The sequence below is a fragment of the Buteo buteo genome, chromosome 10 (genome assembly GCF_964188355.1).
Source record: "Buteo buteo chromosome 10, bButBut1.hap1.1, whole genome shotgun sequence".
Lineage (NCBI taxonomy): Eukaryota > Metazoa > Chordata > Aves > Accipitriformes > Accipitridae > Buteo > Buteo buteo.
This window is the reverse complement of record NC_134180.1, coordinates 11,874,375-11,891,594: the sequence shown is the minus strand read 5'-3', so window position 1 is coordinate 11,891,594 and position 17,220 is coordinate 11,874,375. Positions and strand designations below refer to the sequence as shown.

The 17,220-nt window shown below is 49.5% G+C and overlaps 1 protein-coding gene across 1 annotated transcript in view; it reads left to right on the top strand.

Annotated features, from left to right (window-relative positions):
• The first annotated feature begins 2,583 nt into the window (after nucleotides 1–2,583).
• NMNAT2 (nicotinamide nucleotide adenylyltransferase 2) overlaps nucleotides 2,584–17,220 on the top strand; it is a 29,418-nt gene continuing 14,781 nt past the window's right edge. The window contains exon 1 of the mRNA XM_075037547.1: nucleotides 2,584–2,668. Within this exon, the coding sequence (XP_074893648.1) occupies nucleotides 2,584–2,668 (85 nt within the window). The remainder of the gene's footprint in view (nucleotides 2,669–17,220) is intronic.

Genomic DNA, 17,220 nt, shown 5'->3' with positions numbered 1-17,220 from the left:
CAAGCAAAAGTGACACCCATGTTTTTAGGACACTGTTAGACCTTTGCACGGATTAGGGGTCACTGCACACATCTAATTTGATGGCTGACCTCCTTCAGCCTTGCACCCAGGTCATGCTGCCACCAAGATAGTTTTTGGCAGGGGCCAGGGGAGGCAGCTGCATGGGCAGCACCTCTACCAGCTCAGCAGGGAGGTGGTTGGGCTGCCATTCTTGATCCCACCTCGTCCCCCAGCTCAGCCCATCCTGCAGCCGATCTGCCATGTCCGTGTCACCTACCAGCCCATCGTCGTGGGGTTTGCTGGGCTTTGAGACTCACACCAAGAGCAAACCTCTGAGAACCCAAATAATTTTGTGTTTGCAGCAGCAAGCTCCCCACGTGGATTTCTGCTGGTGAGAAAACAGGATTTGCTGAAGGATTTTTGCCTGTAGCCAGACATTTACACCCTTATATACCATTTTTCCCTCCTACTTGAGAGTATTTGCCTAGTATTTTTTTATTTTTATTTTTTTCCTGGCTGTAAGAACCTCTGGCTAATGCACATAAACTTCTTTCTCCTTTCCATGCTGCCTATGCTGTCTGGGTGGGGTTTTTAATGGTTTGTTTAAATTCTGGCAGCTCTGCCTGCCTCCCTCCCGGTCCCCATCCTGCAGCCTTCAACCTGCAAGGCCTATTCAAAGGGGGCTGTGAGCCCTCAAACACCAGCGGGTTTCGAGCTGGCTTGTTGCCAAAGAGGAGCACCCTGCTAATATGTCCTACATCTCCCTGGGGATCTGGATGGAGTCGAAGGGAAGAGACAGGGAGCAAGGGGCAGAGCACACCATCTGTCTCAGCATCCCTCTCCCTCAATGCTAGCTTAGTCTGAACTAAAAATCACCATTAAAAACAAATGCCAGGGTGTGTTACTGCACCCCTACATGGCCAGAGAGACCAGCATTTGCTATTGTGTGCTCCTGAGGGTATGACTGCAGCCAGGATTTAAAGTTTCCCTGAGCAAATGGACTCAATGTCTTCTTGAGTTCTTGTCTGGGGGTGTTGCTCCTTCATATTGCTCAGGAATAGGACCGATGAGCATCCCAGCACCCAGTTGAGTTGGCAGGGCAAAAGTTTTGAAGCAAAGGACTGGAAATAATTCGTCTTAGCAGGACAGCGAGGAATACACACTGCTGTTGTGGGCAGGGCTGGAAGCCACCACCCTGGGAAAGCAGAGGGGAGATAACAGTGGCTGCGAAGCCATGTGGTTGGTACCTCTTAAGGACAGGGAGGGAGGAAGGAGGACAGATGAAGGAAGGGAAAGGGAAACCTTTTGGTGGCAAATAACTCCTTGCTGGGAGGAAAGGCTGCCTGTAGGAGATGGAGAGAAGCAACAGGACAGAGACAGCCTTTGGAAGGTGGCTGAAGGCAGCTGCCTGCAGCTCTGGCCACAGTGGCTGTGAGCAGAGAAGGCTCTGCCAGCCCTTTCTCGGGGAGAGGAGCTTCTTTAGCAGAGAACAGCAATGCTGCAATGATACAAATGAGAAATGAAGACAATTAGTCAGTCAGTCAGTCTGGTGCTGGTTTACCTTGCCATAAAGACTGGTTTTCTGTGCACCCACACCAACTATTTGATGTTCGCTTCCTTCAGACAGTGAAATGGTGGCACTGGGTGAAGCCAAAGCCCCCCAAGCCAGTTTCCCCACAGGGTCCCAGAAAAGGGCATTGCAGAGATGCTGCACTGTGGCTGGGGTGGCTGGGAGGCCTGTGTGGGTCCTGGGCTGGCCCTGCAGGGGCTGGGGCTGGGGTCTCTGGGGTCATCTGAGCAGGACTGGGGGAACACGCAGAGCCTAGCTGCTCTTGAACACTGAGGTGTGTGCGCGGGTGGGTGTGTGTTACATCTCCTCAGCCCTGGGGATGCCAATGTGTCACCGCTGCTTGGGAGGGGGGGCACAGCCCCTGTGTGTGTGTGCGTATGTGCATGCAGGTATCTGTCACCTCTCCCCAGCCCTCCTCGTTGGAGGGACATGCATGTCCGTGTGCGTGTGTGTGCACACGTGCAGTTGTGCACGTGTGTGTGCATGTGGATGTGTGCCCATATGTGTGCGTGTATGGATGCGTGCGTGTGGGTGGGCGCATGCCTCTGCACCTGTGCGTGCACACATTTGTGCCTGTGGACATGGATTCGTGCACGTGGGTGTGCGTTCGCGTGCACACGTGTATGTGTATACATACATAGGTATCTCTGCGAGTACATACCCAGGTGTCTGGCCGCAGCCCCCAGCCCCTGGGCAGGGGCTGCCCGGCCTGCCTGCCTGCGCGTGTGTGTCTGGGCCGTATCTGCGTGTGCAAGCGTGCCCGGGCACCCACCCGTGCCCCAGGCGGTGCGGGGAGGGGGGGGGGGGCGGCCCCAGCCCCGGCCCCGGCCCCGCTCCCGCAGCCGCGGCGCCGCCCCCGCTCCCGCCCCGGCCCCGCTCCCTCCCTCCCTTCTTCCCTCCTCCCCTCCCTCCCTCCCTCCCTCCCTCCCTCCCGCCGCCGCCGCAGCCGCACCGAGACACAAAAAGCGGCTGGGGCCGGGCTGGGCAGGGCCGGGCAGGGCCGCGCCGGCACCATGACGGAGACCACCAAGACCCACGTTATCCTGCTGGCCTGCGGCAGCTTCAACCCCATCACCAAGGGCCACATCCAGATGTTCGGTCAGTCCCGCCGGGACCCCCGGCAGGGGGGCGGGGGGTGGGGGTTGGAGCTGCATGCCGGGGGGTGTGGGGGAGCATTTTGGGGGGAGGGGGGGGTGTCCCCGTTGGCGGGGGACCGCGGCGGGGGGGGGCGGGAGCGGCGGGGCGGCCCCGGGCCGGGCGCTGTCCGCGGCGGGCGGTGCTGAAGGCGCCGCGGGCGGAGGCCGACCCGGCCCCCGGCCCCCCCGAGAGACGGCAGCGGAAGGGCTGGCATCCAACCCGGGGTTACGTTTCCCTTAAGATAGCGGGGCTCCCCCCGTCCGCACTCCCCTCGTCACGCTCCCGCCCCCACACACCGCCGGGGTCGGTCCTGGCAAGGGCTCCTGGCCGGTATTTGTCATCCACCGCTTGGGTCTGCGAGGCTGCGGCGGCTGCAGCAGTTTTGTATCCTCTCTGAGCCGGGAGGGAGGGAGGGAGGGAGCGGGCCAAGCCGCTAAAGCCAGGTATGGCAGAAGTGAACAAAAATACAGGCGGTTCACTGAAGCATTAGAATACCCAACCTCTAGATCGATGACGGGTCAAAGGAATCGGCAACGTTCCTGTGAGATGATTGATATTGCTGAGCATCCGTGAGATGATCCAAATGACGGGGATGCTAGAATCACTGCTACAGCCTGTTCAGGCAAGACAAGAGGGAGGCAGGGAGAGAGGGAGGGATGGAGGAAGGGCAGTCTCTGTCAAAGGCAGTCTGACATGCCATAAATACTGACGGTTCGGGCGAAGCTCAAAATGCCTGGAGATCCCTATACAAACAGTGACTTCCCTGGGGTGGGGAGGAGTCCTCTGAGAGTGAAGTGTCCACTGCAGACCACCAAATAAAATGGGACTAGAAAGATCACCTCCTCTAACAACCCTTCTTGGAGTGTCGAGAGAGGAGCCATCCTTGATGTCTGATAGGAGATTTGAGGCTGGGGAGCAGATGCTGAAGGTCTCGTGCTTCAGCTGGAGAAGCATCCCTGGGGTTTCTAAAAGCTGTACATAAGTTTCTAAGTGCAAAAATAATTGAAATCAGCTTGGGGTATTTCTGCATCAGATCTTGTTCTTGTAGATCATAATGAGTTGGGCAGCAGGCTAGAAAATGATGGGTTTCTAGATGCAAATGATCACATTGTTATTCCATTTCATAAGTGCCACCAAATGTAGTCCTGGGCACCACTATACCTGAAATGTCAAAAAATCCTATTCCCTAAGTGAAAAGCAATTGTGAACAAGAAGAAACCAGAGGAACTATTTACAAGTAAAAACAATAATTAAATGAAATTACAGGGGCTTGATTGATAGAAGCAACTATTGATAAAAGATTTCTGTAATCCACATTATTTAGTCTTAGATGATATTTTGATTAAGAAAAGTAATACTAAAAATATCAACGTGGCCCATATTCAGCAGACAAAAAACCAGTAACAAGATATAATTTAGAAAATAAGGATTGGTGAGATGTTGGTATCCAGCAGGTGTTTTTAGTAGACTTCTGGTGAGATTTTTTTTTTTTTTACTCTATATTGTTCAGTATCTTTATCAATGACCTGCAAGAAAATATATAATCCCTGCTGGTAAAAAGCACCAATGACCCCAAAGTGGGTAGAATAGTGGTTAATGATGGTAATGAGTCAGTTGTGCTGCCTGACTCGGATTGTTTGATAAAAAGGGCTTGTTCAAACAGCGAAGTCAAATGCAAAGTCATATGTCCAGTAAAGAGAAACGCGTGTCAAATATAAACAACAGGCAAATGTCTTCTGCGAAGCAGCGACTGTGTCAAGGACTGAGGAGTGATTGTGCACAGCTCACTGAATACAAACCCTGTGTGACGCTGTAAATAAAGCAGCAAATGCAATCCTTGTAGATAGAAGCAGGGGAATATCAAGCAGAAGAGCAAGATTGTATTAATTTCGTGAACAGCATTAGCAAAACCCTTCTTGGAGGAACAGTAAAAAGAATTACATTAGCTCCAGAAACCAGGCTTTGTGGCAAGAGTCTACAGAGGCTCAGTCTAGATCCATACTTAAAGATGTTAAGGTGCAACTTGATCATGGCCTTTAAGTATCTGCTTGGGGAAGGGATATGTGATATGTCGTGGAAGGGGGCTCCTTTATTCAGCAGAATGAGGACCTGTGAGATGCCAGGAGCAGGTTTAGATGCCACACAACTTCAAACTACAAATATGGTGTGTGGTCTTGAGTGAAGGTAATCAAGTAGTAGGAAAAAGTACTTGAGTACCTGATGGATTCTCTGACACCTGAAGGCTGTAAATCAAGACTCAGACATCTTTCAGGAAGATAGGTTTTAGCTCAAAGAGGATGGCTTGATGTGGAAATTTTCTTTGCCTATGCCTTGTAGAGATCCTGGAATATAAGTCTTGAGATACCTGATAGGGACAAATGAGGCCTCCACGAGGAAAGGACACAAAATTTAGCTTCTAAATCCCTGTTCATTTTTGTTTGAGAAACACTTCCCCCTGAGTCTAAAAGAATAATCATGTGAAGCCACAGGAATCTCAACCAAAATCTGTGTTACTTCTTTAGCTCTGTGCTATACTAGTCCAACCAAAACAGTACTCCATCCTGTAAATGTTGCATTTCAAACAGCTGAATTTGTGCAAAAATATTGTCTTTATCTTTCAGACAAATATTTGAGCTTTGTGAGCCTGATAGAAGGATTTTTTTGCTTAACATAGAGAGATACAATGTATCTATTTAACACATGGCACTAATTAAGCCAAAAGGAAGTATAGGGTTTGCACTGGAATGCCACTGTAGACACAAGATTGTATGCCAACCATCATTTCTCTCAGTTTGGATCTTATCATGTTTTATTCAGGCCAAAAGCCAACCTTTTCCCATAGGATTTCTGCCTGAATAGGAGATGGGTTAATTATTTTGAAGTCTCTAATAGTGGGGGAAAGGTTCCTACTGGGTTATTTTTTGCACCAGTCACATGAAGTTAAGACTCAGTATCATTGCTATCCTTGGGTTTCCAGAAAGCTAGGATTCTTGTCACAACCCCAGACCTGCAACTGCAACCCACTGCTGACCCTCATGTCTGTGTGGAGCTGAACTTACTGCAGCAGGGCTTCCTCCGGCCTCTGCCGGTTACAAGGCTGGGTCACTAGGGCTCACCAAATGAGGTTGATTCATGTCTGTGTATATAAAATGAATACCATACATATAAATTAATAATTAACATAAGATACATAATATATAATAAAAAAGTAGGTGAGATACAGTGCTGTACAGCCATCCATACCAAGGGGTTGAGACAAACACCCACATAGCCCTGAAAACACTCTGAGTTATTTGTGGTATCAGATGTGCTTTGAGATATATGTATGTTCTGAGTCACAATTTTGAGTTGTATTTTCTAGCTTTATGTGGCTATGAGAAACAGTTTAGGATGTTAATGTAGTGGGAAGGAAAGGCAGGAGGAGAGGAGAGGGCAGAGGTTGTTTCTCAAACTTGACATGAACATTGGTGGGCTTTAGCCTGAAATGAAACTCCATTTATATCCTAAAGAAGCAAGGAGAAGGAAAAGCAGATCCCATGCAAAAGGTCTTAATAATTCAGATTCAGATTCAGAACAAAGTCCTGCATTAAAGCCACATGAAAACCCCACCACTGTTTGGTGCCAGGGAGCCCAACTGCTTAGCTCGGCCAGCACACACCCAAACTCAAACCAATTCACTTTAATTTCCAGCTGACACTCGGAGAAACAGTGAGCATGGAGTAGATGCTTAACCCTCCTCCCTTGCAGCTGGCTCAGGAGGAGAACCTCTGAGACGTCCCCACGCTGGCTTCAGCATCTCAGTGTTGAACCGCTGGGGACACGTGGGTAGGCACGTCACTGCGGGCAGTGGGATTTGCTGCCTAAAGGACATCTCCCTCCATCTTGGCCTTGCCACAGTCCACCTCCTGCTTCCTTCCCGTGCAAGCGATGCCACCCAAAGGACAAAAGCCAACGAACCAATGTCAAAACCAAAATCTAATCCGCGCAGCCCTGCTAATGCACTGAAGCCTGTGCTGGCGCTTTTCCAGCTCACAAGCTTGTGCTTGCTTTGTCAATTAAATCATTTCCCCACCTTGTTCCAGCTCAGGGAACCCCTACATGACTGTGTCCTCCTCCTGCCTGGGGTTCAGAGCATGAAAACCAAAGGGCAGCCCTGCAGAGCAAGGTAGAAAGTGTATTTTTCAACCAAAAAAATGTGGTTCACTTTGAAGATGGTCTTGGGTAAAATACTGGTGTTGAAGGCATCAACCGCCCAAGGTCAGAGGCTCCAGGGTTTGCATGGTTCTCCCTCCTGGTGTTTCAGGATTGGAGAGGGAGCCAACAAACTGCCAGAGCTGGAAAGAAGATGCTGAGTGAATTTCTTTGTAGTTCTGCAGGGGAAAGGGCTTGTACTGTCCCGTGGATATGTGAGAATTGGAGGCTTGTTCTGATGATTTCTGCAGACTGAAACAGGAGGGATTTGGAGGGGGGAAGATGGTATCAGGTCAATTGAGATGCAGTGTTTTGATATTGATTTTTTTTTCTATTTTCTTTTTATTCATTTTTTCTTAAATTGTAGAAGAAAAGACCTCTCTGCAAATGCCTCTGTTCCCCACTTCTGCATGTTAGACATTTTTTCTTGCTTTTTTCAAGTTCTGAAATTCCTCACAACCCATCCTTCTGCGTGCAAACTTCTAGCTTCAAGGAAACGGCCTTGCTCACCAAACATGGTTTCATTTCTGCCCAGCTCTAAGAGCAGCTTACACAGCTTCATCTCCGGGGCTTGGGTCATCTATCAACCCCAACTCTTTCTGACATGTCTCTGTCCCGCTTTCCACCTCTGCTCATCAGCCTTTGATTAGCAGAGCTTTATTGGGCATCTCCTTGCCCTTGCAGAGGAAGGTTTCATGCCACCCTTCCCCTCTCCTGGCCGCACAGTGCCCATGAGTTCCAGCGACATGGAGGTGGGGGGCTGCAGGGGTGCTGAGAGGCAGAAGTTTGGGTGACCTCCGAGGAAAGGGTTGGGAGATCATTATTTGACTCTGTCAGCGGCACTTGGCCTTTTTTTACAGCTTTTTTTCTGGATTTTAATCAACTCTGTAGCGTCTGCTCATCTCCTGCGCATTGGTTTATGGAGTGATGGGCTGCTCCAAGTCTGCTCACGTGCAAGGAAGGGGCTTGCAAGATGTTGTTCAGATGTGGCCTTCTTGTAGGGAGCCTTAGTATCTTAGATGTTTTAAACCTGTTTGGCCATAGAGTTTCCCACCCACTTCATTTCAGATAGTACCAGGACCTGGACTTGTGCAGAAAAACATAGCTCATAGATAGAGTGAATCTTGAAAGTCAGCAAATCTCCACAATCTTCCCTTTCCTCACCCTTTGTGTCTAATTAGAATTAAATGGTCCCTATATCCTACATGCCTCTGTTATTGAAGAGAGTTTATATCCCAACCAACAGCTGGGTAAAAAACATTTCTGATGGAAAACAATGAAAGAGGATTCTGCCATCAAAAGTAAAACTCTCCGTTGCATGGCTTCTTAAGAAAATTTGAGCAATTAAAAATCCCAGCAGGCTGCTCTTTGATTATTCAACGCAGCCCTGGTAGAAGAGCAGCACTGAGGTCTGCTGCATCACATAAAGTGGGTTTTGAGATAAAGGGATGGGGTTTTGTAAGTAAAGAGAGAGGAAGAGGCAGGAGCTGAGGCTTTTGTTTTTCTGTTGGGTTGTTTTAATATCCTGAATTTCAAGAATCACTTTTTCTTTTTCTTTTTTTTTTTTTTTTTTGAGATGACTGAGCTGCAGGGTAGCTTAATGAGACCATCACAGCCTGGGACGGAGCTGGGAGCAATGCGTGTGCAGAATGACAACTCACCCTTTTCCCTTTTGCTTAAATGTGAATATATCTGCAAACGACCAGAAGAAAAATTCCTCCCCAGCCCCCATCTAGCAAAAGCTTGTCAGGAGCTCGAGAGAGGCTTTGCCTCTACCATCTGCAACATGAGTAAGAAGTCAAGGCCTCTGCAAGGCTGTCTCGTGTTTCCATTTCATCTCCAGGCTGAAATCTGAATGCATAATTAGCCAGAGCAATCGATGGAGTAAGAGGTGGCTAATGGGATTCTGGGAGGATGTGATGGACAGGGAGGGCCTGACTGAGCCCGGGCTTTGCTCCACATGGCGTTGGCGCGGCTCGGGGACCACAGGCAGCACAGGCAGCATGGCAGTGGGAAGGATTCGACCCAGGGCAGAGCCAGGACAGACGTTACTTATAACACCCTGGGTGACTTATTGGACATGGGGAATTGTAGCATCCATGCTCATCTCTCAGCAGCTTTTTAAGGTAATCCTGGCCGGGCTCTGCAGCCACGTAGAGGAGCTTCCACTGACACCCAAGCTGCTGAAATGGTAGCAGATAGCCAAAATCTTTCATAGGTAGAAGGGGTCTGGGACGGCAAGACATGCCCAGCCTGGCCAAGTGCTCCTGGCTCAAAGCGGTGGCAGACGGCAAAACCGGTCAGCCCAGCCTTGTGTCGTGATGAGTGAGTCACCGACATGCCCTCGCTCCCAGCACTTGCCCAAAATGTGCCGAAACTACAGTTTCTTGGGTGCTGGGCTGGGAGGATAGAGCAGGACTGCAGCACCCATGGCTCTTCTGGGTGCCATTAAATATCAGTTAATGTCACATTCCCATCACTGCACCCCATACAGACTCTTTTTTTCATGGCTGTTATCACCAGCTTCCTCCATCTCAAGCATCTCATCTCCTCTTTATGACCCACAGAGAGGAATAGTTTCCCCAAGCACCAGATTAAACTCCATCAATAACTACTCAGGGATTCTTTTAAAATATTTATAAGGTCTTAAATATTTAGCAGTATTTATTACGGTCTGTGAGACATTACATTGTCTCTATGACAATGCCACCTCCCAAAATGTGCCATGTACCCTCTCTTACTTCCACCAACTATAAACAAAACCTGCAGTGAAAAATCCAGTCCTACAACCTCATTCAAGAAAGAAACAGGGGCTCCGCTTCCATTTAAAACTCTTTGTGCTTGCTAAGATGCTCACACCTCCTGCGTCATCTTCTCTGATACTTTTTAACAGCAGCCTGTGTGATGCCGAGGGTATCAATTAGCTGAATGCTAAACCCCAGCAGTGGCAGTCCACATCTCTTGTGTGACCTTGGGCAAGTCACTTAATCTCTCCTGAGTGGTGCAATGAGGGGGGACTCAAGTCTCTGCTTTGCCTGCCAGGCTGCTCTGGGTTTGTGTCAGGTACCGCAGTGATGGGGGACACAGGTAGGAACGGTTTGTGATTAGGCTGATCTTCGTGCACCTGAGCAGCAGGTAGCCCAAATCAGACATCCTCATCCCTGCATGCTCTGGCCTCCAAAATCCCATCTGGGAGCAAGGCGGGGAGGCTGCAAGGGGTACCCCACGCTGAGGAAGAAGGCATAGAGGTGCATCAGACCTGGGGTCAAGACCACATCCCACCACTTGCAGCCAGGGGGCAAGGGGCAAGCAGAAAGAGTCCAGCTGTGCTGAATGTGCATCACAACCCTAACCCTAACCTTAACCCTAACCTCCACCTGGGACCAGGGAGCCCGAAGCAGCTACGGAAAGACCCAACAACCTCTAAGACAGAAAAATCAGCCTAAAATGGAGATAAAGCCAGGACACGTCTGGATTTTGAGATGAGCATGTCCTCTCTGGCATTCATAACCCCTGAATCCAAGGGGTCCCGGGGTGCCACCGGTGCCCAGCCAAGCAGGGCTGGATTTTCAGGGTGCTCTGTGTGGAGAAAGTCGGGCAAAATATGTAGTGCCCATCACAGCCCTGAAAACAAACCAGGGCCAGGGCACAGCTCTCATCCCCCCCACAAAGCGGCATTGCTTGCACATGTTGATGGTGCGCAGTCATGCCTGGAGAAGACAACCTAGGTTGGGGGCATGTTTTTTTAATCTCCCTTTCCAGCATCAACTAGTTTCCTTCAAAGCCTGAGCTACTGGATGTAGCTTGGTCATACCAGCAGAAAATGGCTAAATTTGTATTTTGGGAACCGAAAAACCTAGAGTCTTTAGAAATATATATTTTCAAGAGCCACTGTAGGGCTTGCCCCAGGAGGAGGTGAACTGGGATGTCTGTTTTGGAGCTGGAGCAAGAGACAAACACAGAGGAGCTTCCCACGGGATGGGTGGAGAGCCTGTCTCTGAGCCAGGCAAGGAAGGACTTACTCAGCCCCTGCTCCACAAAGGTTTCTATTTTCACTGAAAATCCAACAGCCCCTAATTGAGCTTAAGCCCTCCCTGAGGAGATCACATTTTTCTAGGGCTTATTGGCAAGGGAAGTAAGAAAATCTAGTTTTCCCAGCAAGATCTTGCGAGTTGGGTTGGGGATGCTGAAAGGCATAGCTTTCCTTCTGGCACCTTTGCTTTGTGCAAAGACATCATCAATGCTTCTTTTGGGGGAAGTGGCATCTTGGGAATAGATCTGCAAAGAGAGAGGGTTTCACTGAGCCATGCAGCCAGGCAAGACACAGCTGCAGTAATGGGAACGTGACATCCCTTTGGTGTCACCATGAGGCTGAAGTCCTACCTTGGCTACCTCAGCCACCCCATGCTGTCACCAGCATCCCCCCGGCCTTTCTCCATCTGCGTAGATGGGATGTTGTCTGCCTGCACGGTCCTGGTTCAGCCAAAGCAGATCCCTGCCAGCATCAGCATTTTCGGACACTTTGCCAGCAAAGGCAAGCCATGGGTCAGGCTCACAGCGTGGAGGTCAGCCCCATGTAGAGGCAACCCAAGACCAGCAAAGAGCCTCTGGGAAAATGCTCCCCATCTCTGCTCCATGGGGAATCAGGGACCATAAATCCTCCGCTTCTGCTAGGGTTGTGATCCCACTGCACATCAGCCCGAAGGAGCAGCACGACACGCGCCAGGGCGTACAAAGCACTGCCTTTGATGTGCTACAACGGCTTGGAAGTGAAAACAAACGGAACGCTTGCACAGGGAAATTAGGGCAGCGGAAAACAAGTGTGGAAATCTGTTCGAGTTTTTTTTCCCCTCTATTATTTAAAAAAAAAAGGCACTGGGTGACACTGATTTCATAGCCCGTGTCTGGCTGAGATGGGGACTGGGACCTCTCCAGGGATGAACACTGAGGTGCCTGTCCTACTTTGGCTGAGCCACCCGCATCCTGGCGGAAGCAAAATAAGACCATGGCAGAATAATGAAAATATTTGCCAGGTGCCTTTTGCTGCTACCTGTGTCCTGTTTGACTCTATCCATGGGCCCAGGGTGATAAAAATCATTTCAAAGAGAGCAGTTGGGGCTATCTGGAACACCCTCCCCTTTGCTTGCTGAACCGTTTATTTTTGCCTCTGATATTTAGACTCTCATCAAACCTGAGATACAGCCACAGAATACCAGCTCCAGGCCAGATTCACACCACAAATTGATGTTGCTTTACTGTGGGCCATGCGTTTACATCACTTTACACCAGCTGGAGAGCTGTTAGCTTCCAAAAACCCTATAGGAGAGAGGGATTTCAGCTGAAATTGCTCCAACCGCTTTCTCCCCCCTCAGTTCACTCCCCTGGTTTGTACTTAAATAAATCCCGGTGCTCAGAGGGACATTTTACACTGAGCTCTAGCAAATGCACATTTTAGCACGTTTCTCTCTAAAAAATGAGGGAAATACTACACTGGAAAACTCACCTCTCTCCACCATGCACCATGCTACAGTGTGCACAGCTCTTGCTGACTTGCAGGGCAGCCAGCTTGTGCACCAGCCAGGGAAGGGTGGCTCACCTCTCACTTTTCACTTCAATACCATGCGTAAGGACACTTGGCTTACCTAGAGATGCTTCATCCTTCTCTAAGGGCTTCTAAGCAAGATGTTTCGGTGCTGTCCCATAGCAGGGAGCTCAAAAAAACGTCCTTCTTTACATGAAGTTGTCTTCTTCATCCATTTTTATCTGCTAAGAGTTGCTTTTACCAGGTTAGATGCTTCCCCTCGCCTTGCCAGCCCCAAGACCTCTAAGAGGCCCAGGCAGCAGCTCTGGGTGTCAAATACCAGGTGGAAGGTGGTCCACTTTGGCAGGACTCAGCTGCCCATCCTTCAGGTGAGACCCAGCAAGGTGCTGAGCATGTTCCACCTCTCCCTGTGATACCAGGATGGAGATCTCTGGGCAATAAATCATACCACTTCACCTTAGAAATGGTGAGAGTGACAGCACTGTGCTAGTCACCTGCCTGGCAGAAAAGTAGGTCCAGTCCCTACCTGGAGGAGCTGGTGGCAGCTTCAACTCAAGCAGCAGCTCCCTGTATTTGTCCCTATGTTGCTCACCTGATGGGTGTTGCTTGCTCCCACCTGCTCCATCCCAGCAGGGTGGGATGCTCCAAGGGGAAGAAGTGCTTCGGCTTGCGTTGCTTTGCCAGGCTCTTCCTCAGATGTTTCTTCTCAAGCTCTGGGACCTGGAGGGTTTCTTCCCGGGCTCCTGTGTGCCTTCTCACACACACCACCTCTTGCAATAATGCTGTTCTGAAATAAGAGGAAAAAATAGGATGCCTTCAATTTCAGTTTCAATGATATCAAATAAGCTGTTCCTCTATGGCTTCATCTAAGAAACACAGATCATCTGGGACCAGCCAGGTCCCCAGCCCAGGCCCTGTCTTGTGGGTCTTCAGCAAATGCTCTGCTATTCCTAAGTCAGCTCACTGTGACTCAGTCTTCAACCTTTTTTTTTTGTTTGGTTTAAACATCTAATTTCACTTTTCTGCCATGAGGCCACAAGTGTTCAACAGATGGTGATAGTGTGAGTCTCGTTAGTCATCACTCGGGCGGCTCTCAGAGTTGGACACTGGTGGGGGGCCTGGGTGGGCTGAGAGGTGGGAGGGTCAGGTGCTGCAGTGTCACTTCTCTGGGGCCTTTTGTAGTCTTTGCTTCCACCATGAATTTCGAGTTATTTGGTGGCCAGTGCTTTTTTGTGCTTATGAAAAGCTGTTAAAACAAATGTACAGCAATGACTGAAGCCATTTAGCATGGAAGTCCCTTCCAAATTCATTACTTCTACAATGCCTGGGTGCACCTATGGACTAACAGGATGGGGGAAAAGTATGTAACAGAGCAATTAGCTGAGAGATGAAAATCATTAAGCATTAGGGGGCTTAATGGGATTTTTCTACCAACCAAAAGTCTCCTGGGAATCTGACTGAGATCATCTCAGAGGCACTGAGCTCAAGGCAGAACAGGTTGTTTGGGTCAGTGGGACACACTGGGATCTCCCTAGGCTTGCCTTGGGAAGGGTCAACCCCATGATGAAGAACCACTCTCTACCCCTCCTTTTGCTTCTTCCCAAAAGAGAAACCTCCCTTGAAGAGCAGTCAGGGCTTGTTCTTCTAGTAGTAATGTCTTCTTGTCCCTCCAGGAAGTGCAGGGAATGGAGGTGCCAATGATTTCCCCAGCTCTAACCAAGGTCTGGCTGTAGGCGATGGGTGGGTGAAGATGCTGGTTGGGGCAGAGAAAGTGGCCCTGGGGCAGGCGGGCTAGCTGGGCTCTGAGATGAGTACATCTCTGATGAATACATCCCTGATTTGGCATTCAGAGTTATATGTATTTTTAAAAAAAAATTAAAAAATATATATATACACACACACACATATCCCTCAATTAGACTGAGAATAACTGCTGGCTCCTTGCCCGAATTGGGCTCGGGGTAGGAAGCAACATTTAGGTCCTGCAAGTGCTGCTAGCTCAAGAATAAAACAAAGTGTGCTGGCGTATCTGGGTCACTCTCCCCTGCAGGAGAAGGTATTTTAGACAGTGGGAAAGCACCTGCCTTGCCCTCAGCACCTTGTGGCCGCATCCTGCCTCTCATCCAAGGATGTCAAAGGCCAAATTGCTCGAAATGAAAATGAGACACCCGGGAAATGGTTTTGCCTTCTCTATTACTCGTGTACCCTGTGCACTCTCCTCTGCCCTGGCTTTCGGGGAAGAGAGATTAAGATTGTGCAAAACTTTCTTGCCTCTCTGCTACCTCATGTGTGTTTTCGGCAGGCTGGTGCAGAGTATGAGTGGGCTGCAGCTTGAATCCCCCATGGGGAGAAGGGCATAAATCAGAGCTGGCTGGTGGCATTCCTCCGTAAAAAAAAAAAAAAAAAAAAAAAAAAAGGAAGTCTTAGGGGTGCAGATGAACCAGGTACAGAGGCAAAGAAAATACAAGCTGAAATTGCACCTTGAAAAATTGAACATGAGGAATATTTGATTTCATTAACATCAATTTAGGTGATGGAACAGTGCCAGACGAGCCGAAACATTGCGATTAAATATACTCAGTGAGAACCACCATAAAGAAACATCTCTTAAATAAGCACTGATTTCCTACTGGGGAAGCAGGACGCTATTTTTTGACACAATCCAGACAAAATCATCGCTTATCATTTTTGTAGCCCTGGAGCGGTCTTTCCCCACTGTCATCTTGCAGGAAAGTGGTAGACCCAAAAATATTTGAAGTGCATTTGCAGGGGAGGCGAGCAAAGCTGGGCTGGGGCAGTGGGGAGGTGTCACCAGTGCTTGGGAAGGGTCCAAGTGTCACCCGTGTCCCTTTCTTCCCCAACATAGCAAGGCTAAGGTCAACCACCAGCTGCCATGGAAGGGCTGTGCCAGGAGGCATAGACCCTGGGAGCCATGGCTGAAAGCTCTCCACCACACAAGCACGCAGCCAACGGGCTAATGGATGTCTTGGCAGGGTCCATTGCTGGTGTTTATTTATGTCAACAATATTTAAAAGCCATGCAAGGCTGTCTGGAGCATTAAGGACAATTTACACTGGAAAAGAAATGAACTTTTCTCTTCCAAGCCAACATGCTTGCATTGGTGTTGCAGGCTATAAAGTGCTCATAGAAAATGAAAATACTGGAGGGTGTTTTCTGGGGTTCAGCATGGTCTCTGGACATCACAAGTATTCAACAGGCAAGAAATGGGCTGGGAAAGGGCTGGGAAGCCGTGACAGAAGGCTGAGCTCAACGACAATGAACAGGCCAGAAAGCCAACAAACCATCAGAGAAGTGGGACAGAGAGTCCTGAGACTGATGGCTTTTCAGGCCACAACCTACTCTTTCCCAGGCAGAAATCTTTGCACAAGCAGGGAGGGAAGGTTGGGAGCTGCACAGGTGGCTGACCGTAAGGAATATGGATGAGAGGATGAATGCAAAGCTACTGCAGTGTCTTTGGCCTTAGTCATGTCTGCAGGGGGACCATGAACCTGGTCCCCACCAGCAGCATATTTTGCATGAAAGATGCAGCGAATTTTGTTAAAAAAGGTCTTTTCTGAGAACATGGACCTGGGAGTCTGGAGGAAGCACCACAACATCAGAGCAGCCGCAGCGGTTCAAAGTGATGACCTACCAAACCCAGCATCCCATTTCCAGAAACCTGGAAGAGCAACTAGTGCCGTGCTTGGGTGTGGAACTCCTCAGCTTAGCCTCATGCTGTGCACAGCCCTGCTTTCTTCAGGTTGGAAGACTCAAGGACAGCAGAAGACCCAAAGGCAGCAGGAGCCCCAAGGACAGAAGGAGCCCCAAGGACAGCAGGAGACCTGAGGACAGCAGAAGACTCACCCTCTTTGCCCTTTCTGTGCCATCCATGACCGCCGTCCTGTCTCCCTGCCCTTGCTGCCCAACTCCTAGTTGCTCCTCACATGGAGCCATGTTGCTGATCACCCATCGTTTCAAGATACTGAGACCCACACCTCCTCCTGCACATGCCAAGGAGCACACGCTGCGGCAGGAGGCACTGTGACCTTAGCCCAGAGCAAGGAATGAACCACTAACATCCCCAGGATCTCTTACAAGATCTAAAGCAGTTTTGTCTTGCATTGTACAGAGGATGGGACTCAAGGCTTGATGAGCTAACGTGTTTGGACAGGCTTGACTATGGCTACTGGTCGCCCTCTCCATTTAGCCACTGAAGAGTACGTCAGTCTAAGAAGATTCAATCTGTGAGGGGAAAAAAAAAAGAAAAAGGAGGTTTAAATGCAGCATCATGATTGCAGTGCAGATGCATCTAGACACTGCAAACTAATGCTGCGATCTTGTGCCACCCTGAAGCCATGGTGCCACCTGCCCCGAATCCTCAGCCACCGTCCTGGCAGTGAGGGTGGCTACTCCCACCACAGTGCCAGCCCCAACTAGCAGCACAGCTCCTCCCCAAATGGGATTTGAGATGTCATTTAAGAAAATGGAATCCTTTTAAAGGCTTTTGCTTAGGAGTGGATGGCTGTGAATATCTGGGTTAGCTGATGGCTACATGAAGAAGCAAGCCAGCAGAGCCACAAGTGAGTGGACAGAGCTGCCCAATGGACATGGCCCTGCAAGCAAACGGACATGCTCTGTCCCAAAAACAAGTGAGAACAGACCAGTCTGGGACATGAAGAGATGCTCTGCAAGTTGTAGGCAAGGCAGGACCAGAAGGCAGGTCTTCCCATTCCTGGGTCAGCCCTCTGCTACACCATACTGCTGCTTCGTAGCCCGCATG